General features: G+C 52.5%; 6 protein-coding genes and 1 pseudogene across 6 annotated transcripts; 4 read left to right on the top strand and 3 right to left on the bottom strand.

Moving 5' to 3' along the window:
• Positions 1-1,007: 1,007 nt before the first annotated feature.
• SAPIO_CDS4462 (Uncharacterized protein) lies at positions 1,008-2,783 on the top strand (the record flags this gene model as incomplete). The annotated part of the gene is made up of 4 exons (XM_016787001.1): positions 1,008-1,130; positions 1,191-1,481; positions 1,541-1,585; positions 1,647-2,783. 4 exons carry the CDS (start codon positions 1,008-1,010, stop codon positions 2,781-2,783), a joined length of 1,596 nt encoding a protein of 531 aa, XP_016643346.1.
• A 1,685-nt stretch (positions 2,784-4,468) lies between these two features.
• Positions 4,469-5,868, top strand: SAPIO_CDS4463 (uncharacterized protein; the record flags this gene model as incomplete). Its single annotated transcript, XM_016787002.1, has 4 exons — positions 4,469-4,735; positions 4,837-5,083; positions 5,235-5,686; positions 5,779-5,868. The coding sequence occupies 4 exons, from the start codon at positions 4,469-4,471 to the stop codon at positions 5,866-5,868; spliced, it is 1,056 nt and encodes a 351-aa protein (XP_016643347.1).
• A 941-nt stretch (positions 5,869-6,809) lies between these two features.
• On the bottom strand, positions 6,810-8,641 carry SAPIO_CDS4464 (Surfeit locus protein 6; the record flags this gene model as incomplete). Its single annotated transcript, XM_016787003.1, has 3 exons — positions 6,810-8,234; positions 8,398-8,487; positions 8,621-8,641. 3 exons carry the CDS (start codon positions 8,639-8,641, stop codon positions 6,810-6,812), a joined length of 1,536 nt encoding a protein of 511 aa, XP_016643348.1.
• A 992-nt stretch (positions 8,642-9,633) lies between these two features.
• SAPIO_CDS4465 (Uncharacterized protein) lies at positions 9,634-11,641 on the bottom strand (the record flags this gene model as incomplete). The annotated part of the gene is made up of 2 exons (XM_016787004.1): positions 9,634-9,910; positions 9,990-11,641. The coding sequence occupies 2 exons, from the start codon at positions 11,639-11,641 to the stop codon at positions 9,634-9,636; spliced, it is 1,929 nt and encodes a 642-aa protein (XP_016643349.1).
• A 3,747-nt stretch (positions 11,642-15,388) lies between these two features.
• On the top strand, positions 15,389-16,636 carry SAPIO_CDS4466 (annotated as a pseudogene; the record flags this gene model as incomplete).
• A 393-nt stretch (positions 16,637-17,029) lies between these two features.
• SAPIO_CDS4467 (uncharacterized protein) lies at positions 17,030-18,860 on the bottom strand (the record flags this gene model as incomplete). The annotated part of the gene is made up of 7 exons (XM_016787005.1): positions 17,030-17,207; positions 17,290-17,680; positions 17,748-17,799; positions 17,860-18,140; positions 18,217-18,582; positions 18,656-18,703; positions 18,764-18,860. 7 exons carry the CDS (start codon positions 18,858-18,860, stop codon positions 17,030-17,032), a joined length of 1,413 nt encoding a protein of 470 aa, XP_016643350.1.
• Positions 18,861-22,541: 3,681 nt separating this feature from the next.
• SAPIO_CDS4468 (Eukaryotic translation initiation factor eIF2A) lies at positions 22,542-24,950 on the top strand (the record flags this gene model as incomplete). Its single annotated transcript, XM_016787006.1, has 2 exons — positions 22,542-23,108; positions 23,397-24,950. 2 exons carry the CDS (start codon positions 22,542-22,544, stop codon positions 24,948-24,950), a joined length of 2,121 nt encoding a protein of 706 aa, XP_016643351.1.
• Positions 24,951-26,389: the final 1,439 nt, after the last annotated feature.

The raw sequence follows: 26,389 nt of genomic DNA on the forward strand, positions 1-26,389 counted from the left end.
CTTCTTGGCCCTTCTTGTGTACCCCAGAAGCATCGGGAACCACTTTCCAAGGTCATGGCTGATCAGTCGGCGAAGACTGCTTGGGCCTGCTCCGACCTATTGTTCGACAGGAACTTTGACCTTCAGGCCGGGTAATGAGGATTAGTCATGGCGTGTTCGAGAATCCGACTTTGAACTCGGAGCCGAGGTTGAGGCCCGGAAGGTTAAGTGAAGCTTCAGGGTTTTCTGGGCTTCCTTCCTTGCCTTGAAATACTAAGCCGTTGAGAATAGCAGGAGACAACGAACGCTACAGAGCGAGAAGTACAGACACCAGTTAGCAATTATGTTCCCAAAGATGAAATGGGAAACTCTGTTCGCATCCCACGTTCATCATCGGAGCCAGAAACTCTCGGCACCCCTCTCCATCACGTCACCCCAGATCTAAATCGAATAATCTTCGAACCTTCGCCGCCCATTGGCCAATTACATCACCATCTCGCAAGAACCACACTAACCCCAGAATCGCTTTTGACTGCTGTGGGTGAGAAAAAAAATCCGCACGCCGGCGCCGGAGATGCCAGGCACCGGGCCCCATTTGGTTACTCATTCCCATAGGTTAGTTCACTGGGACACCTTTATTTTTTTTTTTTTTTAATTCTCTCACTCTTTCCTTCTCTTCCGTACAAAGTGGAACGAAAAAAATGTCGAAGGGCCATTCTGGAGTGTACCGCGTATCTGGAGTCATGATTTAGAACGACATCTATATAAGAAGCTGCAAGGAGTGAGAAAAAATAGAACAAGGAAACACATTCCTCCTCCTCTCGTCTGCACACAAGTCTAAAGTTCTCTACTCGCGTGGTTTTCTCAAATTTTTTTTTTCTTTTTTATTCTATTCTTTTTCTTTCTCCGTTTTGTTTTCTCCACCACACTCTACACATCACTCGGAAACAATAGTCCTCGAGCAACGAAGGGCATAAGAGAAAAGGAGCCAAGACAAAAATTCACCACGGGGACTACAATCAGATAAGATGGGCGGGGCAAGCAACCCTGCTGTCGATGAGCATCAGTCTCTGAATAGGGCTGACGAAGTCGAGGATGCAAGTGGCTCCCTTCCCTCTAACTATTCTTCCGTTCCCCACAATATCCATGTCGTAATGCGTTTGTATCTTTGTACAGATTCCCAGAGCTAACATGTTGTGCTCGTATCATAGCTCCTGGATGCAGTCAAGGCTCTTATTATACCCTTTATCCGCAGTGCGGATGAGGCGGCCCCTCTGAAGGCATCGGGTAACTCGACGGTCACTGCTTCTACTGGTGAGAAGTGGAATGCTCTCGTCGACGAGCATGAGCCCGAGGCCCTACTACAGAAGTTCAAGCTTGAGCTTCCGGACAAGGCGCAAGGCAAGGATGGGGTCCTGGGATTGGTCCAACAGGTGCTAAAGTACAGCGTCAACACGTGGGACCAAGGGTTCATGGACAAGCTCTATGCAAGCAACACTGCCGTGAGTAGTTCTTTGTCTCGGATCATGCTGGAAGACACCAAGTACTGAATCACGGATAGGTCGGTGTTGTTGCAGACTTGTTACTCTCTGTCCTAAACACAAATGTGAGTCGTCGATACCAACTCGGAAGGGATAGCGACTGTGCTAACTTCGTGGTGTTCATAGCTTCATGTGTACCAGGTATCACCAGCCTTGACTCTAATAGAGAAGCTCACGGCTCGGCAATTCGCAAGACTATTTGGATTTACCGGCCCTAGGGCAGGCGGAGTCGTCTGCCAGGGTGGAAGCTCATCCAATTTCACTTCTCTTGTCATCGCCAAGAACACTCTCTACCCGGAGACTAAGTTGACTGGCAACGCGGGTTACGACTTTGCCATCTTCACCAGTGTCCACGGCCACTACTCTGTCGAGAAGGGTGCGATATCATGCGGTTTGGGCAAGTCGAGCGTCCGAACCATCCCCGTTGATGAGTTCGGCTCCATGATACCCTCAGCGCTCCGAGACGCTGTCGTCCAGGCCAAGTCGGAAGGAAAGACACCGTTCTACGTCAACGCTACCGCTGGCACAACGGTATTGGGATCGTACGACCCACTGGAGGAAATCTCGGCCATCTGCAAGGAATTCAACCTCTGGATGCACGTAGACGGTAGCTGGGGTGGCCCGGCGATCCTGTCACGCAAGCACAGCCTTAAGATGAAGGGATCGCACCTCGCAGACTCTTTGACGGTCAACCCGCACAAGATGCTCAACGCCCCGGTAACCTGCTCCTTCCTCCTCACCCCCGACATCAAGGTCTTCCATAGGGCCAACAGCCTCCCAGCTGGTTACCTCTTCCACTCCGTAGACGAAGGCGAGGTGTGGGACCTCGCAGACCTCACGCTACAATGCGGTCGTCGCGGCGATGCTGTCAAGCTCGCGCTGGCGTGGACGTACTACGGAGCGCAGGGCTTCGAGCAGCAAATCGACCACGCCTTTAACATGGCGGCGTATCTGGCGACGCTCATCGACAGGAGCGCCGATGTCGTGCTCGTGTCGACGAACCCGCCGCCGTGCCTGCAGGTGTGCTTCTACTACGCGCCGGGCGGGAAGGTCTCGGACGACGTGGCGCTCAACACGAGGACGACGAGCGAGGTGGCGAGGAGGTTGGTTTCGAGGGGGTTCATGATCGATTATGCGCCGGGCGACAAGGGAAGTTTCTTTAGGGTGGTTGTGAACTGTCAGACATTGAGCGGGACTGTGGAGGGGTTGGTGAAGGCGGTTGAGGAAGTTGGGAAGGAGGTCTGGAACGAGAACAAGGCATAAAGGGCTGGGTGTGTTTGATAATAAATAGACTGGTTTGATGTATCCTGATAGATCTCGACTTATGATATTTTGACGTACATTCAACATGGTTTAATCTCTTCAGTTGATGTCCACGTGCGTTTAGTACAATGATGTTGCAGATCGATCGTCCTGACCCTGTGGATCATGGAACCTTATCGTGTACCAAGTACGTACGGTGATTCCTGTCGAATGTGCCGAGGATCGCTGGCCATTGTCATACCCTTGTTGAAGTTAAACGTGGTTTGGGCGAGGAACTATGGAGTTACATAGTATTAGGCTGTTCGTCTTACATGTCACTTTTCTGTACGTCCACGATATCGAACCCTTTCAATCAGATTGGGAGCATGGGGGCACACGACAATCCCCCCCGCTCATTGACCTGGAGTCGTGTCTTGTACCGGATACTTTCTTCAAGCGACCGTTTCCACCAATCATCACCAAAAATAGATACATCGTAAGTATTATCGACCTGGTGATCTGCCTCTATTGATGAAGGCATCAATCATGTTGAAGTTGAACAACCTGTCTCTTAGAAATAGCGAAGAATAATGACACGAAAAACAAAATTAGAGCTCAAAGACATCGATGCCAATAAGTGCACCCCGACTTGGCCTGCTAATTGCGTCTGAGACAGGGGAGAGTGAATTCATGAGACACCAGAGCCCTGAGCTGACTCTCAGAGTCTGACAGCTGGCAGCTGGCAACTGCGGGATTCAGGCTCGTCTCACCGCTTACAGCGACCATTGCCCACCAAAGACGAGGACACCGCCACCTTTATCGCCGCTGGAGACGCCTCAACTTGTGCTGGCTCACTGCACGATTCTCCCGTCTGTCCACACCATCCAAGTTGTTCGGGACTCTGGTGCCTGGTCGAAATTTACTGCCACATTTCGTTCCTCTCCCCCCAAAGCCCCCCCAGACGAAAAACCTCCGCACGCTGCGACTTCGCATTGCACTGCCTTCCTGGCCCCTGCTTCCAGTTCTCGCTCGAATTGCTGGGAAACAAAAACAAAAAGGTTCGTTCTCTAAGCCACCTCCCCTCGATCCCTCATCGTATTTCTCTCTTTTCTTTGGGCCGTTGTTCCTGTGTTTGGGAATATTTTTGTTTCAAGTAGGCCTTTTTTGGACCCCTGTTGGCCTCGGGCGCATCCGTACTCGCACAAGGCTGTTGGCCCGTTTCGGCGCGTTTTTTTCCCCTTCTGTTTGCTCAATTTGAATCCACATTCCCCTTTTCACCAAGGCCGATTGTCCTTTCGAAGCAAAAATCCGCTATTCACGACCCTGCACGACAGGTCTGCCTTTCGATAAAGCTGACCTCGGTTGACCTCGTAGCAATAGACATTGAACATTTGTCTCCCTCGACCGAAAAAAACCCGGTGGCTTCTGCTTTCGCCAGCTGGGAACGAGAGCGTCTGACCTCCTAATACCAACTCCCTCATCCCCGAGAAACCTCGATCCTACAAGCCAACTCTCCTCGTCACCTCCCAAATCGCTACCGTCAATAGCCACAAGCTCTCCAATCAGCTTTTCTCCTTCCCCCCTTCTACTCCTGCGTCCGACGGCTGCGCCACCCACGCTCCGCTTCCAAATTCGCACAACAGACGAACGACCTCGAAAACCCAGACCGCAACATCCCATCTCCTCATCCCCCTCCACAACCCACAATGTCTTCATCGGGCCTAACGCGGCGCCGTGGTGCCGGCGCCGGCGGTGGAGATGGCGAGGCCGGCAGCAGTTCGCCTGGCGCCCCTCGAGCCGGCTCGTCGAGTAACTTTAAGGACAGCGCCCCCGAAACGAGCTACGAGAGCGGCGAGAACGGACACAAGATTGCCTTTGACCCGCGCGATATCAGCGAGAGCGTTGAGCGGAGCAAGCAGCCCAAGTTGACGCTGATGGAGGAGGTGTTACTACTTGGATTGAAAGATAAGCAGGTACGCACACATCTTGAGAAAGGGGTCGCGTGCGAAGTAATACACAAGGAACATGAAGGGCTATCGCGACAGCTATAACTGACGTTACCTTCTTTTTGCAGGGATATCTCTCTTTCTGGAACGACAACATCTCGTACGCTCTCAGAGGATGCATAGTCATCGAACTTGCTTTCCGTGGACGGGTTAGCATGCAGAAGGACCCTTCGAGGCGGCGGTTCCCCCTTCCCGATCGTATAATTGAAGTTATTGATGATACCCTTACCGGCGAGGTTCTTCTTGACGAGGCCTTGAAGTTGATGAAGTCGAGCGAGAAGATGAGCGTTAGCTCCTGGATCGATCTACTGAGTGGTACGCACGACAAACTGCACCCCGCCTCTATTCTCTCGAGACACCTCCCACATGAAAGACACGCAAGCGCACACAACACTGAATATACACACCATATTTTCTAACCCTCCTTTCCTTCTGCCTTTTACTAACACAAAGCCTCTACCCCTAGGCGAAACCTGGAACCTCATGAAAATAGGCTACCAGCTCAAACAAGTCCGCGAACGCCTCGCAAAAGGCCTCGTAGACAAAGGCATCCTCCGCACCGAAAAGCGCAACTTCCTCCTCTTCGACATGGCCACCCACCCCGTAGCCGACGGCGGCGCCAAGGAGGAGCTCCGCCGCCGCGTCCGCAACGTCCTCACCCAGCGCACCGTCGTCCTCGCGGGCAACCAGTTCCTGCCCGAGAATCTCGAGTTCCGCTACCTCCGCACCATCGCCATGGTCTGCGCCGCCTACGCTGCCAACGTGCTCGAGAACGCGCTCTCGTCGCTGGGCCACGAGGCGAGGGAGCGGGCGTTCGCGCAAACGGACGATTTGTTGGCGGATTATAGCCAGTGGCCTTTTGGGCGGAAGGCGGTGGGGAATGGGGTTGGGGCGAATTTGCCGGGTGTTATAGCTGAGGTGGGTGATGGACATGAACACACATTCATCCCTTCTCTACGATTTTACGTTATTCAACTTTCGGATTTGAGACTGACAATGAATTTTTATAGGAGGTGAACAATGCCAAGGATAGGGAACTTCAGCTCGAAGTTGTAGCCGCATGCTTGAACGTATTCACTACTCTCGACTCTCTCCTGTAAACTTCCTGGATCAGACAACCTTTATATTCGCTTTTCTTTTCCGTACACCTTTCTTTCCTCGCTAATAACTTTGCAAAAAAAAATAATTCAAAAAAGAAGAAAGCCTACTCGAATTGAGATGACACCCCTACCTACATCTGATTCTTCTTCTCCCGGGTATAACAGGGAATGGAAAGCTAGGAGCTGGCTGGGTTTCTTTTTTTTTTAAAAATGAGCTGGTGGAAAAAGATATTCCTGGAGTCTTATGGTCCGTTTTGTTTTTCTTTGCCAAAAACCAAAACCTTCTGCTCGAGGATGAAGCTTCACTGGCTTGAATTGGTGACGAAAAGATAAGAGAATATGCGAGATGAAAAGGGAGAGAATTTCCGACGTGATGAGGGCTTGGGGGGGGATCATGGTCTCTCTTGGAAAGGGGGGTATTAAGAAACCGGGGACTTGGTTCGTACACTGGGGTTTCAAGGGTTATTTACAAATGTTGATAGTTTTTCTGGTAGTTCTTCTCTGGTGTTTGACAGCTTTCTTTCTTTCTTTCTTTCTTTCTTTCTTCTCTTGTTTATCCCTTTTCACTGATGGGGAACTGTTTTGTGATATGTATGCTGCTTTTGTTTGTATGGAAGGATGTTGTTTTCAGCCCACTGATAGCGATGCCGTTAAGGGATCTTGCTAAGGTCAGACAGAGATTGGCGACGTCAACCGCTTCAGCGCAAATGAGAGTAGGAAAATGAACAGCTATTGAGCCAATATAGAAATACCCATTTTTTGCGAATCCGTAAATGCTGCGAGAAAGGGAGGAAGAGAAAAAAAAAAAAAAAAAAAAAAAAAAAAAGAAGGAAATCAAAAACTCCTTTCCATGCATCACAAAAAGAAAAGAAAAAAATGAGAGAAATCTTACAACCCCATCAAACCGATTCATCAAAACATGATCCCCTCATCCCCACCGTTCATTTCTTCCCAGCACCGCCAAACCTCCCCTCAAAACCCGGCCGATTCTTCTTCTTAGCACCCACACCGCCCTTCTTCTTCCCCAGCTTCCCCAACTTCTTCTCCTCCTTCCTCTTCCGAATATTCTCCTCCCTCTTCTTCTGCCGCTGCTTGATCCCGGACTCGACGGCCTGCTTCCTATCCTTCCACTCCTTTTCGCTCTTGCGCTTCGTGCGCTCCTTTCGCTTGACGGCCTTTTTGAGTAAGCCTTCGTCGTCGCGGATCTTCTCGCCTTCGGCGCGACGCCGCGCGGTTAACCACGTTTCCTTCTCCTCGATCTCCTTGCGCTTCTCCTCGTCCAGCTCGGCGAGGCGTTTCTTCTGGTTTTGGAGCTTAAGCAGCGCCGTCTTGGGATCCGAGGGGCCCTTCTTATGCTCGCGGTTGAGCACGTAACTAAGGTCATGCGAGAGCTGCGTCCCGTCGCCGAACGCGACCCTACCAAACGAGAAGTTCCCCTCGTCGAACTCATCCCCGGGACTCATCACCGACGGCGAATTCGCCTTCAGCGCCTCCTCCCGCTTCCGCTCCTCTTCGAGCTTAGCCACCTTGCGCATCTCCTTCTTATGCTCCTTGCGCTGGGCCTGCTTCTGCCGCCGTTGCTCGAGGAGTTCCTGCCGCGAGCGGATGGGCTTGCCGTCGGGCCCGTCGGCCTTGCGGGCGGCGCGGAGCGCGGCGAGGCGCGCGGCGAACCGCTCACGGAAGGCTGTCGTGTCTTCGGGGATTTTTATGTGTTTGGGTTTGTCGGAGGGCGGGACGGCGGAGGATACGGAGGTGGTGGTGCTGGCGGCTTCGGCTTGGGTGGCTTGTTGGGAGAGGGCGTCGGAGGAGTCGAAGGTGGGGGAGTGGGGTTCGGAGGATGTGGACGATTCGTTGTCGGCTTGGGGGACATTATTTGTTTGTTCAGCTGTCTCTGTGGCAGGCTCCGTCATCTCGATATCTTCGGTTGTGGCCGGCGCGGTGACGTCCTCCTTGTCCTCCTTGTTCTTCTTCTCCTTCTTCTCCTTGGCGGCCGCCTTCTTAGCCGCCTTCTTCTCCTGCAGCTTCTGTGCCTTTTCCGCTTTCCTGGCCTTCTTGGCCTCCCGAGTAGCCTCGTCGAGTAATTGGTCGGCGGCCTTCTTCTCGTCCGTAGGGCTGTCGACCTTTAGCTTCTTCTTCTTCGGCCCGGGGGTTCCTTGGACCGTTGCCGTCTCATCGTCGGCGGGGGTATCCTTATTATCGGCCTCGGCGTCCCTATCTTCCAACTTGCGCTTGTTTCCTTCCTTCTCGGGGGAGGCGGTCTCTTGTTCGTCGTTGTCGTCGCCATCGTTTACGGCGTTCTCGGCGTCAAGGGCGGCTTGCGCTGCCTTGGCCGCTTTGGCCTTGGCCTTCTTTGCCTTCTTCTTGCTCTGTAAAAGAAAAGCGGGGGTTTGTGAGTCCGGAGTAGAACGTAATGTATTGATTTGACAACATAGCTGAGAGAAGCCTCTATGCTTTGGGGGGCACGAGAGGAGTTCGGCCTATCTAGGCACGAGACCTCCGGTGGAAGTCGAACTAAAACGGACAACATACCTGTGGCTCGTCATCATCCGCATAATGCATCCTCGTCGGGATCAAGCTCAAAAGCCCACTAAATGCATTCTCATCCTCGGCGAGGCGTTTCTAAGAAAATACCCTCATCTCGTAAGCTTTCAGCCATCCTTGAAAAACAATTTGCCCTGCCATCAGAAAGCGGGGCAACAAAGCAAGGGCCTTGCCTGGTTCAAAGGAAAAAAAAATCAATTAGAAAACGAACCTGGAGTACAGAAGGCCCCATTCTGACTATTCTTAGACTTCTAGCAACCCGCCCGGAATTGTCGTCGTGGATGGGCTCGAGAATGAAGGAGAGTGCCACAAGGCCGTGGGGGAAGGGAAAAAAGTCGGTGGTGGGTGTGAACAAAGAGAAAATGGATTTGGTAAAATTTCGGTGATGGATTTGATTTCGCCCAGTAAAACCAGGCCTGAAGTGGGTATTTTGATTGGAAATTTTTGTGGAGGTTTTGGCTTGGCAGGAAATCTTGGCACTTTTTTTCCTTTTTTTCTGCCCGGGGGCGGTGAGCCCTCATTTTTTTGGAGCAGGAGCAGGAGCAACCACACCAGCTCTGAGCTAAAGTGGTACGTGCTCAGGTACCACATCCCACGCACCCATCGAGACTAGATCGAGAAGTACCGAGGTACCCCCACCTCCTTGTCCATCTCCAAGTCCTTGAGATCATGAAGTGCCCGGCTCCTTCTCAGGATTCGCTCTATCAATATGTAGCGAATATGTTGTCTTTGAGAAAAACGAAACATCAAGGTCTATAACTAAACTCTGCAACCTCTTCCTGACGTTGAACCTAGAATAAAATGCGAGTCCATTAAGCAGGATCTAAGTTGCTACGGCTGCCAGGTGCAGGGAGGTGGTCAACCATGTCTCGACTGGGTATCTCTGGTCCAGACCTAACACTCCATATCTCTCTCTTTGGTAATGGGATTATACATCAATGTTATGCTAATGACTTCCGAATGGTTGAAATGACAAAGGAAACAGAAACATTGTAAAAAAAGACACCAGAGCCGACAGACACCTTTCGCAACAAGCCACGGATGCAATAACCATACGCCAGTACCATAGAGCTCACATGTCAACAGCTCCTCTAATGAATGGCTGCTGTAAAGCCTAGAGTTCCGAGAAACAAAACAAATGAAATCATGATAATAAATGATTTTGTGAAAGGATGAAGAATTTTGAGTTGACAGTCGGCGAACGCCGTGAATCTCGTGATTGAATTAGCTGGCCGTCGCCGTAGCTGTCAGGGGCGTGGTGGGCTGCAAGAGGCCGTAAGGATTGCTATTCGGCTTCGGGGAAGTCGATTTAGCGGGCTTCTCCTTCTCTGCCTTCTCTCGCTCAGATGCAGCCTTAGCCTTGGCACCGCGCGCTCGTTTCGCTGCGCCGCCGCCCCGAGATCCGGGGCCGCCACCCCGGCCAGTGCCGCCGTTACCTCGAGTGGTACCGCCTCGACTTCCTCGACCGCCTCGGCTACCGCGTCCTCGCTTGGGTGGTTCACTGCGTACTATGTTAGCAACTCTGTTCGAGCGATGGAAATAGGCCACATGAGGGGAGGGGGGAAAGGATGATAACGTACGATACAGCAGGCTTCTCCACTTCCTGGATGAGAGGGCCTGAGTAAACAAAAAATCCATCTCGGCTGGCCGCCGCTTGCTCCTCCCACAACAGCTCCGAGTCATCCACAAAGTCGTCTTCCCTATCGTATTCGTCCTCCTTAAAGTTACGCTTCTTCTTCGCCGGCTTCGCAGGAACATCAACACCACTAGCAGCACCACCAGCGTGGTCCGCGCTCGCGCCTTCGCCGTCGGAAACGTCCTCGGACATCTCATCGCCAGATTCCCTGCCGGATCCGCTCTTCTCAAGCGCCGACGCAGCAGCGGCGATGCGTGCCTTACGGTCGCGGTGGGCCGCCAGTCGCGGGTGGAGCGCATCCCAACCGTAACGGTCCTCGGCCAAGCGCATGAAGTTGACGTACTTGTTGGTTTCTCCGGGAGCGATGGAGATTTCCAGCACGATGGTAGGCGCCTGGAACTCTTCGCCGGGTTTCGCTTTGCCAAAGTCGAGGATGGACCGTTCATTCTCTTTTTCTCCGCCCGCCGAGGGTTCTTCGAGGTTATGTGTCTTTGGAGAGGAAGCAGCGGTAGGTGCTATTCTTTGCTTCGGCGAAGGCTTCTTGGACGTCTGGCCATGCTTGCTCTCTTTCGCCGGCTTATCCTTCGCTTGGGTCTCGGATTTGGCAGATGCGGCCTTCTTGGTTTCCACGGCGAGCGCGGGGAAAGATGTCGGTTTCGGCTTCGTGTCGGGAAGGCTCGAGCGCGGTACTTGCGGTGTAGGAGAAGGAGGAATCGAGGGAGGTTCTTGGGTCGGGCGCAACGGCAGTACTGGTTGTTGAGAAGACTGCCGCGACACTTGCGGGGGAGAAATAGGGTGGGCGTGCGGCATGGGGTCGACGAGAATAGAGATGGACGGTGAAGCGCTAGCTCGGCTAGACACTTGGGTTGTGGGCTGGCGTGGCGAGTTGATCGAGTTCGTCCCGTAGGGGTCGCGCGTGATCATGGTTTCGCGGACGGGGTCGTAATTTCCGCGAATAGGGTCGTAATTTTGACCGCTGGTGCGAACGGGGACATCGGTCGCGTTTAAAATGTTTTTCATAGAGCTCACGTGTGGCTCACGTTTCGGTGCCTTGACAGGGAAATCCTGCTGGCTAGGTGTCTTGGGTTCCGTCTTCGGCTCCACGCTGACGAGGTCCGTAATCTTAGTTTGGCGCGACGGGACTGCTGGAGGAGTGGCGGACGTGGGGGTAGGCGACGCATTTGATGCACCAGACGCTAGAGACTTCGAGTCGGCGCCCACGTTCGCTTCGGTGTTAGGTGCCGACTTTCGCTTACGCTGTACAGGAGGCGCGTTAGGATCCCTGGGCTTCCTGGGCTTCCGCTGCTTTGGGGCCTCTTGAGTGGTTTCGGTGGTAGCCGCTGTAGTGGCCTTCGGTTTGACCGTGGTTCCTGGCTTTCGTCCAGGCTTCTTGCGGGGCAGACCGGCCGCTGTTAACTGTACTGGCTGTCCATCTTTCGTCGCCGCTTCCGAGCCGACGACTATCTCATCCATATCTTTTCTTGTCGGCTTGTAGGTCCTAGGAGGAGAGGCGGGCGGAGAAATGACGGAAGGGGGTGAAGAGAGTTCTGGTGATGAGATTCCTGCCGCGGCCCTATCTTGTCGGGCCGTGACCATGTTGGAATGATAAAAATTTCGCGCTTTCGTGTCTCGTCTCGTTGCACGTTCGTAAGAATAGCTTCTTGAGGCTAGCAATCCGCAACAATTGATAGTGTAGTCAAATGCAAACGACGAAGGTCGAAGAACAGGAGAACTTCAAACGCAATGCTGAAAAGATGCGTTTCTGGTCGACAAAGAAGGCGAACAAAAATTAAACCATCGACACCGGAAATATGTGGGAGGGGGGAAAAGGAAAGAGGAGAAAAGAAAGGCCGGAGCCTCAAAAACGAATCGAGAATATTGCGGGACCGAATGTGAATCGACAATGGCCTTCTCTTTTGACTGACTGGAACCAGTCGCGAAATGGCCTCGAGGCTAACTCTAATCGCAGGAGCGTGTGGATTTGGCGTGGGAAGGCTTGGTAAATATCGACCAATAGAAAATGAGGCCGGATCAGGCTGTGCCAGCGGTAGAACACAGTGGGAACGTGACCAAGAAAAAAGAGGACTTGGCACCCAGAAACAGCTGAGTGTGGCAGGGTGGGAAATTCCGGGCACCAGGCCCGTGCGTGTGTGGAGGGAAAAGGGACAATAGGAAAGTCCCGAATAGCCTCACTCGCAGAACAGCAGAAACCTCACGATATCTCGTCCCAACGACAATCGCTCGCTTTTATGGTTCGAAAACGCAGTAGAGAGGTCGGGTTCGTGCCAATCAGATTGCATAAATCAAAAGGTCGCGATTTCGAGCTTATTATGATGCACTTTTTGAGATGTATTCGATGCGGCGACAATGTGTTTTGATGGATTTTCGTCCGATGTGGTCAAATGTGGTGCGTTGTTGTGGTGGGAAAATGAAAGGTGTAAAAGAGAGAATCGGGGAGAGGAGAGAGTTGGGGGGCGATGTGGTGATGGATACAATTTTTTTTATCCGGGGAAAGCATCAAGTTCGGGTTTTATTTAGCTCGGATGAGACAAGGGAAAATAAGAGCAGGGGGAAATGGGAAAGAGGGAAACAGCGCCCAGTGCAGAGAAACGAGAATGGGAATTGCGAATGGGGGCAATGGGGGGAAAAGAACAACACAAAGACGTCAGGTGTCGGCCGTTTAAGGGAGAGGGACGCCAGATGAAAAGCTTCATTTTGGGGCATGGAACCAATTTTATTATTAAACACGGAGCAAAGCGCTATTTGGAGACACTGGTTACTTGGACGTTGGGGGGGTGGGAGAATGTGGATCGCCGGGTTGCCAAAAACATATGGACATCGAAGTACGGTATCATCAGGATGGGGTGGTGACGGAAGAAGGGAGATTCCAGTCTGGAAGATGGGACATCACGGGTAGAAAGGGGGGGCCAAAGGGCATCAAAGCAAAGGGCGATGGGGGAGGGGAGCCGTTGGGCGGTGATGGGGGTGATGGCGACAGTACGGCGGCGGCGGAACATCGACGACTTGGAGAAAGGACGAGGACGGTAATATGCTGGAACAAAACCAGCCCGAAGGGGAAAACAACACAAACCAACAAGACTGAGAGGTCCACGTCGGCATTGATTGATACTGGGTCACGAAGAGCTCCAAGTCCAGAGGCAAGCGAAACAGCTCATCCTTGTACAAACTACAAAGGGGTCCAGCAGCAGCACCAAATGCACAACAAAGACTAGAGAGACCAGACATCAACTGCACTAATATACTTCGTACATCGATGCGGCATGCCTCGGAGGGAACAAGGTGGTGGCGCCAAGATTGGAAGCGACGCAGAGAAGGGCCCGATTTGGTTGCACATGGAGAAACGGGCATCGGACCTGGAACCTGATGAACGAACATTAACGTAACTCGTAGCTCCAGAGGGGCAAAGAGTCAAGGTACACAGCACCAGCGATTGGGGGCGGTACACGGGAATATCCCGGTATTGTACATCATGGGTGCAGGGTTGGGGCTGCCAGAAAAGTCCAAGGCACATGTACTCCATACATAGACGGAGAAGGTACAGGCCTCTGCACTCCACAACCCACTTAAAACGTACCGGTACATTGAACATTCGTGATTGACATGGGAGAGTTCATCTCAGCTGCCCATCATTCCCCCTTGTACTGGTACCTGACATTCTGTATCCGCACCTTATTTCCCGATTTAGGTACACATTGGAGAAGAAGCTTGCAATTTTCTTTGCCTGCAAGGGCGACCGAAAAATTGATTTGTGTTGCCAGCAATCGCAGAAGCCGATGAGTCGGCACCACAAACAATATTACATTGCAAAGATTCCCTATGGATATTCACAGGTCCCTTTTCCACTTGCGACACAAAATGATTCCGCGTCGAAGAGCATCGGAATTACCCGACACTTGTTTGTTGTCGTCGGCAGTCGCTGCACAGGGTGAAATCGCGCTTAAGAAATACCGCAAATGTTTCTCATCAAAGTACCGATACCTGTGTATCTCCTGAACCATCCGGGAAGAGGGAACGGTGCATCTGCAGGGAAGGAGAAGCCAATGGGAGGCAGGGGTACAAGTGGTCATCCAGCCACATTTGTCCCCGCACCATTCTGCTCCCGCTCCAAGTCTGCAGTTCAAATGTCAGTTTCAACGCTATCCACACAATGGGGTACGTAGGGTCCTCACGTGGGTTTTATGGGAGAAAATATCAATCAATCAACTAATTCAATGCTCCTCCGGTGCACGAAGTAATACGGAACACAACCCAACAGACTTACCTCCCCTGAGGCTTCAAAGTACAATAGGGGGCAAATGTCCCCCCAAATCAAGTCGCCGAACTTGAAGCTCTGATCTGTCGATCACGAAGGCTCGCCAAAATTCAAGCAGCTCCGATCTACTCGTACTTGCACATCACCCTCCCGCTTGTCCAGATCATACTTCGTATTTCCATTCGCTGGATTTATTTCGATGGTCTCGCCTCGATATCTCGCAAAATTTCGCTTTCGTCATCTTGAAATTACGCACACGAACGGTCGTCAACTCCCTCCCCGGTCCTACCAAGGTGCGCCACTTCATGCACTGCGACCTAGCACGTGGAATCCCGATCTCTTTGCTGCAACTTGACTGCTGAAAAATATTCACCTCGAAACCTCGCTACGTCGATTATTCATTCCATTCTCCTAAATATTTTTTTCTCGGATTATTATCCATATCCACATGAATATTCCTAAACTTGTTTTCCTGATTGCTGAAGAATTGTTTGTTTGGAGGCTCTCTCTTGGCGGGGTTGGCACAAGCCCATTGGCTAGCTGGGGACACCCCCTTCCCCGGCACCGCGTCTGTGGTTTTGTTCTGGAAAAGGAATCTGGCGCCGGATCGGCGCTAATGCACGGTGCTGGCAAGCCTGGCATCCAGCCGCAACTGTGGCTGGTGAGAACATTGAATTGTTTCATTGATTTCCAGAAATAGGAGACTGTGCCACAGTTTGTGAGAGAAACCTGGAATCATTCACTCTTGCTTATGTAAACACCTTCCAGAAAGGCTCGGGTCAATCGACTTTACCTTTGTTTTTCTGACTGCGGTAAGCGAGAGATAAGGCCTTTCGGAATACTAGGATGCCCCAGTGGATTCTTTGCATTTATTTGGGCTCTGGATTATTTCCGCTACGAGATTCTGATTTGGGGTCCTGTGGCTTTGCGCCCGTTCCAAGCTATTTGAGTCACTCTCGATGTATTACTAATAATACGAATCCATTACCTCCCAGTCTGATCTGGGGATTTCCACCAAAAGCCGGAGAAAGCGTCACAGCTTCAACAACAACATCAAGGAGGCGACAATCATGGCGACCAACGTATTCGTGAGCGATCTCGTCGAAAAGGAGACCTCAGCCCCAAAGCCCCTCGAAGAGTCGGATTTTCAAACACCCGCAAGCGGCTTTCCCGCGCCCAAGAAGCGAGCCAAGGTTTCGGCATTCAAACAGCGCAGGCAGGCGGCGGCGGCAGCAGCAGCAGCATCTGCGTCAGCATCCCCATCGACGGCAGCCACCAGGAACAATGCGCCGACTTCAGAAAAGGAATTCTACGCGGCGGAGAAGCAGAAGATCGACAAAGAGAATCGACAGCGACTCGCAGATATGACTCCAGCAGAGATTGAGGCGGCGAGGAGGGAGCTGATGGAAGGGTTGGATCCATCGTTGATCGAGAGACTTTTTAAGCGGGCGAACATTGATGATAGCGAATCTTCGTCGCCATTCAATATTAACACTGACAGCCAGTCTACTCCCCCGCCTGAGATTAAGGTCGAAGACACATCGACGCCCCCGCCAGCGCCGAAGGCTACGCTACCCACCGAGACATGGACAGATGAAAGAACCGTAAAGCAACCCTTATCGAAGGGACCGAACCCACAACCCATCGATGAGGATAGAGCACCCACTCGACTCCCCGAAGACCTCACACCCATAACCGACTTTCCCAGATCCACAACCCACTTCCCCTCGCAGAAAGACCCAGACCTCGACCCATCCGATCCAAACTTCCTCGAAAGCCTCCATAAGAAATACTTTCCAAATCTCCCGGCAGATCCCACGAAACTCGCGTGGATGGCGCCGCTCCCCACAGAAAACAGCGTCGCAGACAAGGAATCGCCATACCACCCCGACAAGGAATCCCTCTCAACGGGAGCGCTGCGCTTCGATTTCAAGGGAAGGCTCATCCCGCCCCGCCTCAGCCGCAAGATCCCTGTGTCGAAGGGCCTGCATCACCATGGCTTGGCACCCGAGGCAGCGGGCTATACCATTGAGGAGTTGTCCATCTTAGCACGCAGTGCGGTTCCAGCGCAGCGCTGTATAGCTTTTCAGGTGCTCGGGAGGATCCTGTTTAGGTTGGGTAACGGGGAATGGGGCGAGGATGAGAACGATCCCATTGCTATGGGTATCTGGGGGAGTGTTAAGCAGGGGAAAGTGCTGGATAGTCTCACGGAGGAGGCGACTAAGGAGCATGGACATAGGTCGAGTCAGGCGTATGCGTTGGAAGCGTTGTGGCTGTATGAGAAGGGAGGGTGGAAGGCCAAGTTTAGTGGGAGGTGAACCCGGGTATAGCCAGCATTGGGAGGATGGAAAATTGCGATAGCGAATGATGTATTCACGAGCACACCGAGGCGTTTCGTCGTTAGGTTGGACTTTGGCATCACAGGGGCGTTTACGGATATGGAAAAGCTACATGATCAACTTCACTTTCATAATAGAAGACTGACTACCTCCATGCGATTGATGTACAGACCTCGGACTTTCGCCGGGGACCTTGCATGAACGGCAAGCGTAGGGAGATGCGCCGAAAGTAGAACTACCAGGCTTCAGTCACACAATAACTACCGCCATGGAATAAACCTAACATTCACATTGGCATTATAGCAATCATTCTACTATTGTAGTGTAAAATCCGCAAGGGAAAGCTAAATCATTCCACAGCCCGCAACCGTTTTAGGATGATGACTTGGTTGGCGCTATCTCATTCATAGCGACATCCGCCTTGCCTGGTACAGTATCATTCTGACTCTCCATCTTGCCTTGAATATCTTCCTTCCCCTCAATACCAAAATTGGTCGCTCGGTGGGTGTCCATGATCTCCCGATTCCAAACGTTGACGTAGAGAGGATAACTACATTATCGGTTAGTGATTGCAACATTCGCAAACCTGCACCAATGGTAAGGAGAAGAAAAAGCAAAGCGATAATACTTACACCCAGGCGAGAATGAACCCCATCATAGGAATAGCCATCGCAGTATGAGCCCCCTTCCTATCCGTCACAGCACCAGTCATAGGAGGGAACACCATACCGCCCGAAATGGCCGCAACGAGGAGCGAACCGCCAAACTTTGTGTGCCTGCCGAGACCGCGCAGCCCGAGGGTGAAGATGGTGGCGAAACAGGCCGACTCGAAGCAGAGGACGAGGGTAAGCATGACGATGGAAGTGGTGCCGGTGGTGGTCATGGCGGCTACGATGAAGACGAAGCAGAGGCCAAGATAGATGGCCAGGACGTAGCGGGGCTTGACGGCGGGGATCGTCATGAGGCCGCCGGCGATGAAGCGGTTTAGTGCATAGAGGCCCTGGGCGATGGCAAAGAGGTCGGCTTGTTGTCGAGGTTAGACGAGGATGGCTTGGATTGTAGGCATGGGTAATGAAGTGTGGGTACTTACATGATGTGGCATCACTCCGGCCGGTCTGGGCGGCGAAGGGAATGAAGTAGTTCTAGTCCATGGTCAGGATTTTACTCTATAATTTATCCCGTGGAAGTAGAGGCAGACATACAGCTACAGCAACCTGAGCACCCACGTAGCAAAACTGCGACCACACGGCGAGGAAGAGGTTGTACTGCTTGCGGAACGGACCAGGATCTACTTCGCCAATGGCATTCTCCTGAGCGTCCATGTCGGCGTTGGTGATTTCAGGCATGGGCGCGAGGAAGAAGAGGATGATAAGAAGACCGACGAAGCAGGCGACGCCGAGATAGACCCATTGTACGTTCTTGAGACCCTGGTCGGTGTCGATGGTGTGGGCGAAGAAGACGCGGGAGGCAAGGAGCGGCGCGACTATATGGCTGGTTAGGAGCTTCACTTTCCATTGACTAACTAGGAAAATTAAAGCAATAATAGAAAACGGCCATACCGAAAGCACCAACACCTTGAATAGCCTGAGCAAGATTGAGTCGAATCTCAGAGTACTTCGGCGGACCACAGATCGACAGAAATGGATCGGCGGCAGTTTCGAGAGTTGAAAGACCCGCACCGACGACAAACATGCTGCCGCAGAAACCGCCGAAGGACTTCTTAACACCCGAGGGCCAGAACAGGAGGCATCCGACAGCGAGCACGGATAGACCCGTCATGAAGGTGATTCTGAAACCGAATCGGCGGAGGATCCATCCGGAAATGGTCGGCGGGCAGATGAAGTATGCGCCGAAGTAGGCGGAGGCAAGACCGGAAGATCGAGAAAAGTCGATGTGAAGGCTCTTTTGGAAATGGGAGTTCAACACTACATCGGCGTGGCTTGTTAGCATGTTCACCGATAAGAACTCACCAATCGAGTTTTTATTCAGGGAGCATACCATCAAGGAGTCCATACGCAAAGCCCCAAAGGAAGAATAGAATTGTGACTATAGCGTCGTTTATTAATCAGAGCCCATGGCAAAACTGGGTCTGGGGACGCCTCATACCCAAGGCATTTGGTACCAGGGATTGCCTCAAGGTGAGGCTCGCGGCCGAGGTCACGGCGCTGTCGGCGACGACGATTTTGCGATTGAACCAACCCATGGCGGTTAGGCAAAGAGCTTCGTCTAACTGGGGAGCGACACTCTTTGTTTGAGCAACGAAGTGCGGTTGGGAAGGTTCCAGACTACGATGGGGCTTCCTCTCCGCTCAGAGTAGTGATGATCAGCGCTCCAGCGCGTAAGACTTGAAAAAAAGAAGCAACAAAAAAACTCCCAAGTGCGAGACCCCGCGTGACAGACAGGACAGCTTCTCGCGTATATATAAATATACAAAGAAGAGGGGAAGTGGAGAGACCGTTGGGGATGCTGCGTGGGATCGGGAGAGCATGCAGGTCATTTAGCCCATTTACACGGATCGGATGCAAATATATAAGCCATGAGGAAGGACAAGCGACAGGCGGTACTACGCGACGAGCATGCTTGAATTATCCAAATAGAATATGAGAGATTGGCTACATGCCCTACATGCTCCTCGGTGCTCGCGCATACCTTCCCCAGAGTCCCGTAACGTGGTGGTTGCAAAGACTTGCGGGGAAAACTGCCATCAATGCACGACGTGCGATGTTCTACCCCGGATCTATCCTCGTAGTGAAGACTGAAGTACGCGACAAAGCCGGGGAAGAAGCGGGTCTCCTTCGTTCATTACAGCGAGCGCCTCGGTGGGACATAGAACCGACGATGCGGAGTGTGACAAGGTTAGCGGCGTTGTGGTGCGATGGGAACGGCAATGGTCTCGTGCGGTCCCGAGTCTATGTCCACTACTGCAACCCTAGACATGTAGGTTGCACTGGGGAAAGCGAGCCAGTGGAGGGGGTGTGGTGGAGAAGGAGATGGATGCGACCGAGAGTACTGCCGCTCATGCGGAGAAAAGCTTACAACCATCAGGCGGCAAGGAGACTGTACGAAAGCGTTATGTAGAAAGCTTCTCCATGGCCTCGTGTCGGGAGGATATAACCCGAGTATTTTAGAACAGAGAACAATTGATGGTAGTCTGCGCATAGGTTTTCTGGGGTCTTGACGTAGCCTCATTTGATCTAATGGTTAGCTGCCAGACATGGTCGACAAGAGTCGGGGATGGGAGAGACCGGGGGATCGGAAGGGTGCCTCGCTACAATCTTCATCAGGAAGAACTGGTGAGGTACAAGTAGTCCACCGGGAATTATTATCAACCTGGGATTTTTGAATGGCCAGTGAGTCGACACCGAGGGTCTCGCGCCGTTGCAAGTATCAATACTTTTGATCTTAAAATTCTGGACGGACGGGAGCTGTGTGACCGCACGGAGGAGATCTCACCCGAATTCTCCTTCTAATACATCTTTCCAAATGTTGGGGGTTGTGCATGCCGAAAAGTGTGACATTACCCTTGTGTTGTAACTCATCGAGACCCAAGGTCGAAGGAGTGGTGAACGTCTAGGTACGAAGTAGCTTCCGGCAATATCTCTTCTCTAGGAAACGTGGTCATATTTTCTTTGCCACGAGCGGGTACGGCAACGAGCGGATGGGCTCATTGGAAACACGTTTAATTTGGCAAATCCCAGGTGCGGGTGGCGGCCCAATCTCGATGGTTGAGAAGTTAGGTCTATAAACTAGGGCGTGAGGTGTTTGTCTTCTTAAGAGGCCGACGATATAATTAGGGCAATCAGTAGAGACCTTAGGAACCGAGGTGTTCTGGTTCCTGCCCGCCCTCTTTGTTAGAGATGGATGATGCTCTTGGCTATTAGCAGAGAGGTACCGAGGAAACGGTCTTGTTGACGAAGACCACGTTTGCTGGATTCAGAAGAAAAAAAAATGGTGAGTAGCACGACTGGGATGATGTCCATTTCGGATTATCCCCGAGGCCGCATGCCATTGAGACTGGCGGATGGTCTGCTTAAAAAGTTGGCTGATTCCAACAACGCAGTAACCGAATGCCAAGACAGCACTGGTGTGGGGAGTGATAATGTTGATATAAAACCAGTCGAGTATTGAGACAGAAACCTTCACTCAACCAGGTCAGGACGTGACACTTACCATTCAATCCCAGACATCGTCCGTTATTTCCTGAACCCCTTGAATCAACAGGAAAGCCTCGGATCCGACCGGAACCGGGAAAGCACCTGGAGGTCCGATTTCCACATGCTTTCTTCAGCTCCCGAGTTCAACGATGCAGGCAGCGCCAATAAAGTCGAAGCAAAATCCATGTTGAACTTGTTCGAGTCTGCTTCTGATCGCGGAGAAAGTCACGTGATACAAATCACCAAGTCATGATGCCTTTGATGCTTGTCGGTTGCTCAGGTAAGAGTTCAATTAGGGATACGGCCCGCTTCCCTTTGGGGTCTATTGGGATAGTAGAATATTGCGGACTCAACTCACACTTCATCTCGCGACAAGTTTCATCTAATGGTTTCCGTGGCTCTGAGCTAGAGCGGCATGACAGACCGCACCTGCCGCATTGCATTAAGCATCATCCTGTGATTATTGGCTGAAGAATGAGTGAGCAATCACTGAGAAATCATTGGACTGAATTCCGTCGGTCTGCCCGTGTCGGCTGGCTGACCCCCAAATTCAGTGGCTTCAAGCCCACTGAGGACACCCCGCTATCGTTCTGGAATTTGAGCTCGCGTTGAACTTGGTGCGCTAAGCAAAGGCTTGAGCCTCGAGAACGGTACTTCAGGCACTAGCTTAGGATTGTGATGCCCAAAGTACATTTACAACGGGATTGCCCCACCATTCAAACCAAGCCCTCAACTCAGTGGCAAAATAAGAGGCAAGCGCGGTCAGCACCAGCCTACACCCAGCGTGCATGCACTGCCAGCCCAGCACTTGCACTCCACGGCAGGCGGCAACACTGACTTTCATGCTGACTTTCATGCTGACTTTCAGGCTGTCTAAGCTCAGACCCACGCCTACAGACACGGAAACAGCGTTGCAGTGTTGTGGTTGTGGCTTGAATCAACATTGAAAACCTACGCCCTCACCGAAGGAATTTTTTTCTCTTTCTTTTTTTTCTCTTCTCTTCTGCTCTCCGTTCCTTTTCGTGTAGACTTGAGGTCATCATATCTTGTCGGCGCCGCCACCGCACCGCTCGTCAATTTCATCCTTCTCGGTGCTCTTCTTCTCTTCTTCTCTCTTCCCCTCTCCAGTTTCCGCCCCTTTCCCGTTATATTTTTTTGCGACCCTGTTTTCCAAGCAGCGTTGTGCGCATCGCATTAGAGCTTTCGAAGTTATCTCACATAATTTTTTTTTTTGGTCACGATCTCAGCCCAACCCGCCACGCCCAGGTAAACAGTGTCGACGTGCCATCACCGCCTTACACTGCCCTGCCGCCGCCGCCTTTTTGATCACTTTCGCCTCATCGCGAGTATCATCAATAGCCCTTTGGATCGTATCCAGTATTCATCTGTTTTCTGGATCCCGCCATCAATAATCTCGACGACGCGATTCCGCCGAGCCAAAACAAAAGGAGTTGGGACTGCCAAATTTCTTCCCCCACAACTCTTCTGCCAAATCCGACCGAAAAATATTTGCCTGCCCACACGATAACGCACTTTTGCCGTATACGCATATACACACGCTTGTAGAAGCCAGAAACCAAAGGAACTACGGGGAGGCCTTGGAACTCTCGTTACCGCTGCTACCCTAATATTCCCACATATCCTCGTCCACCTAATCGCCTTCGGGGCCCACTCCCAACCTAACGGAAAAACAAAAACAACGACATCATCAACTGTGACTTTGACTAGTCATGGCGCTGCCGTTGCAATTCGCGTACCGAACCCAGAAGGCTGTCGGTGTCGTGGACGCCGATCCTGTCTACAAGCCCGTCCTTGCCATCACCGACGTTAACTGTCGGTGCTCTCAATACTCGCCCTGCGGTCGCTGGTTCGCCTGGGCCACCACGACTGAGGTCAGCATCAGCGATGCTTCTACCGGAAGCAACGTCCTGATCATGCCCCTCAGCAGCGTCTACGAGCTGTCCTTCTCCCCGAAGGGCACGTTCTTGAGTACGTGGGAGCGTCCTTCCAAGGACGAGGCTGGCGATGCCACCAAGAACCTCAAGGTCTGGCGCGTTGAGCAGACCAGTGAGGCCAAGCCGGTTGGCCAGTTTGTACAGAAGCAACAAGATGGATGGAATCTCAACTACACCTCAGACGAAAAGTACTGCGCCCGGCTTGTTACCAACGAGGTTCAGTTCTATCAAAGTAACGACCTCCAGGTTGTCTGGAACAAGTTGCGGGTCGAGGGCGTGAAACAATTCTCCCTCGGCCCTGGCCAGCTGCGAAGCGTAGCTGTCTATGTGCCTCCCAAACAGGTATGCTATCCCCAAGAATAATTTGGTTTCTCGCTCCTTTTCTTCCCTTTTCTTTTTTTAAGCCCTGACTTCCTGTTTTGGAACTTCATCGATGCCCGCATTGATGGTTGCTTTGTCTCGGTCCCTGGGCACATTGTGTTCATCGTTTCCTCTTTTGTCTCGCCTCATTCCAAAACTCCCGCTCCGCCACTGCGCCCTGCACTCGCGTGGGGCAAAACGACTTATCGCATTTTTTTCTCCTCCCTCCTTCTTGCTTCTTGCTCGTTTACTAACGGATCTCGAATTTAGGGCTTTCCTGCCGCCGTCAAGATTTTCGATGTCTCCAACTTCACCAGCCCGATCGCCCAAAAGTCATTCTTCAAGAGTGATAAGGTGAAGCTCGATTGGAACAGCCAGGGCACCAGCCTGCTCGTGGAAGCCTTGACCGATGTCGACAAGTCGAACAAGAGCTACTACGGTGAGACTACTCTCTACCTTCTCAGCGCGAAGGGAGATTTTGATGCTCGCGTGACCCTCGACAAGGATGGTCCCATCCATGACGTCGCTTGGTCCCCAAACTCGAAGGAGTTTGGTGTTGTCTACGGCTATATGCCCGCCAAGACGACCATCTTCAATCACCGCGCCGTTGCCACCCATTCGTTCCCAATCGGCCCGCGCAACAAGATCATTTTCTCCCCCGCAGGACGGTTCGCGCTCGTTGCGGGCTTCGGTAACCTCGCCGGCCAAATCGATATCTACGATTTGGAGAAGGATTATCGCAAGCTTTGCACCATTGAGAGCGGAAACCCCAGCGTTTGCGAATGGAGCGCCGATAGCCGCTTCATCATGACGGCGACGTTGTCTCCTCGACTTCGCGTCGACAACGGAGTCAAGCTCTGGCATGTCACTGGACCACTCATTTATACCCAGGACTTTACTGAGCTCTATATGGCCCTTTGGCGCCCGGTCCCCGCCGAGAATCGAGCCAAGATCGATCCCCTCAGCGCCATCCCCGCGCCTCACCCTTCGGCGACCGCCTATCTGGGCACCGTCAAGACGCCGAGCAAGCCCGCTGGCGCCTACCGTCCGCCCGGAGCAAGGGGCCTTGCCACCCCTCTGCATTTTAAGCGCGAGGATGAAGGCGGCGCCGCCCATGTGATGACCTCCAGCACGACGGCGACGTCCACCCTTGGCCTGAACGGCTTTGGGCGTGCTCGACGTGTTGTCCCGGGAGCTGAGCCTGTCGAAGCACCGGAGACTCGCCAGGTCCCTGGCGCAGAGCCCGTCGACGGCGATGAAAATTTGTCAAAGGCGGCTCTGAAGAACAAGAAGAGGCGCGGTAGGAGGGGCAAGGGCGAAGGTGCTGGCGGCCAGAATGGAGCCGGTGCTGATGGCGAGACCGCGGCGACGACCGGCGGAGCCAACGCCAACGCTAATCTCGCGCCGCCTCGGCAGAACAACAACGATGGCCGGAGCCCTGAGCGACGCTCGAACCACCGACATCACCGAAGCGTATCGAGGAACCCCGGTTCCCGCAGCCGCAGCAACACGACCCGCGGCGTTCGCCCCGAGCCCCAGGGTGGTGTTCTCTTGAATGCCGGCCCCAACGGGCCCAATGGCCAGCACCAGCACCAGCAGCATCAGAACGCTAACAACGGTTCCGCCGCCGCTGCCGCCACCGATGCTGCTGCTCAGAACCCCAACGCGAAGAAGATTCGCAGCCTGCAGAAGAAGATTCGGGCCATTGAGGATCTCGAGATGAGATTGGCAAGGAAGGAGAAGCTTGAGGATACGCAGATGAAGAAAATTGCCACTAAGCAGGCCGTTCTGGCCGAGCTGGCGACTCTGGAAACGTCGCGCTAGATGTCCCTGAGATTTTTTCTTTTCTTTTCTCCATTCTCCACCAGGGTCTGGATATCGGGAAGGTCAATGTAGCAGTTGCCTTTTCGATAGCACAATGGCGGAAGCTTGGGTGTCCGTAGAGCGAAGCGGAGTAGGATTAGTTGGAAAAGAGTGGCGGTTGGAAGTGGAGGAGAGCAAGCATTGGGGGACGAAGATTCACTCACCTCCAGGCTTAAGGAGGCACTGCATTGGTTCAAGGAAAGGGAAAAGCCGGAGTTTTTGTCAACATGGGAAATTCAGAAGAGAGAGTCGAGGTCGGTTTGCCTCCTCCTTCCCATCACTGGTTCTGTTCTGAGACTGGGGTTCGTCGGAGTCTTCCTGACGAAAGTTGCCGGGAGCGGGAGGTTGGGTTGCCAATGAAGGGACTTGAAAGTGGGTTGATGGCTGATGGGGTGAAGGAGAGTGGGATATGAAGTGTCCTGAGATGGGAGGGGCTTTACACAGATACAAAAAAAAATCAAGATAAAATAGACTTTTTTTTTCTTCTTTGGAGTAGATGCGTTTCTCGTGGCATGGCGCTTGATGTAGGATTTAGATTTGTCCGTGGGTATTTTGTGGCTCTTAAGGAATGGAGGTGGCCATTCATTCCACCTACTTGCCCGGAGATTCCCACGCTGTTCCGACCATCTAATGTCCTGTCCTTGACGAGATCTCGATAGAGTTTGAGGTCTGCTTCGTATGGGTGGAAATCGTGGTCGGTACATTCACGTCGCCTAGATCTCATTACCAGATGCTTCCACCGTAGCTAATGGTCTTCAAGCTTTTACATTGGTGGCTAAGAATTCGCCTCGAAGACAGAGAGATCCAGGACGTGAGGCAAAGAGCAAGTTGAGTTCATGGTCAAGATGGGGAGCCTTCAAACAACATGTCGGGCCTGACCATCGCGGCCGAGACGTAAACACCACCAGACGCCTCTCGCGCTACCTATCCATCAAATTCTTCGCGACCTCTTTCAGTCGAAAGTGGCTATCCCGTGCATGGCGCACGAGTTCTTCTACATCATTATCAGTATATAGATAGGCATTCCAAGAAGTTTAGTGTGTGAAGAGTTGAAATTTACCATCTGGGGTCCCGTCAAGCGTGATGGAGTGCGTCGCACCAAACAGCCACAGCGTCGCGCCGCTCGTCCCCTCAGTCTAGGTATTCTGTCCAGAGCCCTCACCCTCCCTTGCACTGCGTGGAGAAAGATGCTCTGGGATGATCAGTTGAGGGTATGCGGAGTCGGCTATTCATTTCTTTCAGATCAGCAGCTGCTCTGGTATAGTTCAGGCGTGAAGCAACGGACCCGGAGAAAAGTGCTTGGTTGAGTGGTGATAGCTTAGCGACATCGTCCCCTCCTCGCTTGGCCTCTTCTGCTCATGGGCAGAGCGGGATTCTGGAGCGGTCGACATGGCATGCCC

The sequence above is a fragment of the Scedosporium apiospermum genome, assembly GCF_000732125.1.
Source record: "Scedosporium apiospermum strain IHEM 14462 chromosome Unknown SEQ_SAPIO_0092, whole genome shotgun sequence".
NCBI lineage: Eukaryota > Fungi > Ascomycota > Sordariomycetes > Microascales > Microascaceae > Scedosporium > Scedosporium apiospermum.